A 2,500-nucleotide genomic window follows, 5' to 3' on the forward strand; every position below is an offset into this window, starting at 1 on the left:
CATGCCGTGGGGCTCAGACTGCTTGCGCCCGGCCTCGGCGAAGGAGCGCACCATGGGCAGGAGGTTGTTCCTCTTCTTGTGGTCGTTCTGGTGGTGGTGTCTCTTCAGCAGCGCCTCGCGCACCTTCAACCTCACGCTGTCGTCCAGCTCGTGGGACGCCTCCTGCTGGTCCAGCACCATGTCTGCAATGGGACGGACATTGTCACGTCATGTGACACGTTCTAAGGCTTTGGTCCTCATATCAGGATGTAATGATCAGATCATGACACACTCGCTAGTCAACTAACACAGCTTGTTTTGTGAGGCTGCTAACAATGTAAAGTAGACACCCAGACCAGAGGGATAAGGCCCTAGACAGAGTCTGTGTGACTCAACTGTCGTTGTCCCCTCCTCCCCCCTTCCTTCCCCCTCCTCCAGTGGGCATGGAAGCAGGCATGCATGCATGCGCACACACACAAACACACGCACACACACATACAAACACACAGTCTACAATAGACACGAACACATACACACTAATATCCATACACACACACCCACACACACACATCCGTGCGCACACACACACGCACACACACCAGCCGCATTCACTCCCAGAACATTGGGAACATCACATTTCAAGGCCACTTTGCCAAAGTCAATTCCAATCTCATCATCTACGCTAATAAATAAATCAACCTGGGATCTATATCAGGGAGTCTCCAATTAGTCTGCCTGACTCCCCACGGGCCGCCCACGACATGGCCGCCATCTGCGTATCATCGCTCCGAAATGAAAGGACCATTTCTCTGATTGGGAGCACGGCGCCCCTCCTAGACCACTCTGTAATCAGTCACAACAAGGCGTGAGGGTAATTAGCCGGCGTGGGAGAAAACAATATACTTCGATAGAATCATCTAGCATCCTGACAGAGACGGGGGGTGGGCACCGGAAGTCGCAGTTTATCCGCTATGAACTGTGTGTTTATGTTTCAATCCGTCAAGCAAGTTTTACCTTATTGAGAGAGGAGAGAGGAGAGAGGAGAGAGGGGGGGGGGAGGAGAAAGGGGGGGGGGAGGAGAGAGGAGAGAGGAGAGAGGAGAGAGGAGGAGAGAGGGAGAGGAGAGAGGAGAGAGGAGGAGAGAGGGAGAGGAGAGAGGGAGAGGAGAGAGGAGAGATGGAGAGAGGAGAGAGGGAGAGCCACCTGTTTAGTCTGCAGTTAACCGGTATGAACCGTGTGTTTATGTTTCGATCCATCAGTTCAGTCAGTTCAGTCAAGCAGTTTTACCTTATTGTCCCTGATGGGAAACGTGGCTCGCAGTCAGGAGTCACAATTGAAAACATATGATATACAAATAACACTCCTTCACCCCTCCCTCACCTCCCTCGCTCTCTCTCTCTCTCTCTCTCTCTCTCTCTCTCTCTCTCTCTCTCCCTCTCTCTCTCCCTCTCTCGCTCTCCCTCCCTCTCTCTCTCTCCCTCTCAGCTAACAATCATGATTAGAGTTGACAGGTGCTGGTGGCAGGTGTCATGGAGAGAAAGAGCGAAGAGAGGAGAGGAGAGAGGGAGAGGAGAGAGGAGAGTGGAGAGGGAGAGAGGGAGAGGGAGAGGGGAGAGAGGGAGAGGGGAGAGGGGAGAGAGGAGAGGAGAGAGAGAGAGAGAGAGAGAGAGAGAGGAGAGAGGGAGAGAGAGAGGAGAGGGGAAGAGAGGGAGAGAGAGGAGAGAGAGGAGAGGAGAGAGGGAGAGAGCCACCTGTACTGTCTGTGTACTGTCACTCTCTCCCCATCAGTTCAAATCTGGGTCGTGTTTTTAGGTGTGCCGTGCATGTGTGTGTGCGTGTGTGTGTATGCGTGCGTGCGCTTGACAGAAGCGGTTCATTACGCCGGTCCCCGAGGGTCTCAGTGTGTGCAGCCTTTCATGATGAAGGCACCGTTTGTTACCCCCGTACCCCCGGGGGGAGGGGGGGGTGTGTGTGGGTGGAGGGGGGAGGAGGGGGGGGGCCGTCAAGGTGAGCTACAGTGCCTGCGCTCCCACGCCTGTAATGAGCTGCTGAAACGACGAGGCAGCAGAAACACATCATAATAAACACTGCTGCTTCAGAGAGGGGGGGGGAGAGAGGGGCGAGGGTGGGGGGGAGAGAGAGAGAGAGAGGGGGGAGAGAGAGAGGGAGGGAGAGAGAGAGAGAGAGGAGTGTAGCTCTAAAGGAAGAGGGGGTTTGGGGAATGAAATAGCACAGCAGTATTTTGTATTTTTGAGTGACGCTGTGATTTTGTATTTTTGAGTGACGCTGTGTAGATATATTATAGTAGTATATTAGTATATGATTGATTGATTTATTTATTTGGGTAAAAGTACAGAGAGTACATCCCAGAGGATAGTAAAAGCGTACTGAAACACTTGTTTCCAACGTGGTCCTCGTTGGTGGACAAAAACAGCCAAGCTATAGTATATTACTGTAGTATAGTAGTAGTATATCATAGAAGTGATAGATCGATAGATAGAGTGAGTCGGACGGGTGATCA

General features: G+C 52.3%; 1 protein-coding gene across 1 annotated transcript in view; it reads right to left on the reverse strand.

Moving 5' to 3' along the window:
- slc4a8 (solute carrier family 4 member 8) overlaps positions 1 to 2,500 on the reverse strand; it is a gene marked incomplete at both ends in the record, with an annotated part of 80,288 nt that overhangs the window by 46,138 nt on the left and 31,650 nt on the right. Inside the window, 1 exon segment of the mRNA XM_080548527.1 lies at positions 1 to 182. This exon segment is cut by the window's left edge and continues 10 nt beyond it. Coding sequence (XP_080404653.1) covers positions 1 to 182 — 182 coding nt within the window.

The sequence above is a fragment of the Nansenia antarctica genome, assembly GCF_963989245.1.
Source record: "Nansenia antarctica genome assembly, chromosome: 18".
Classification (NCBI taxonomy): domain Eukaryota; kingdom Metazoa; phylum Chordata; class Actinopteri; order Argentiniformes; family Microstomatidae; genus Nansenia; species Nansenia antarctica.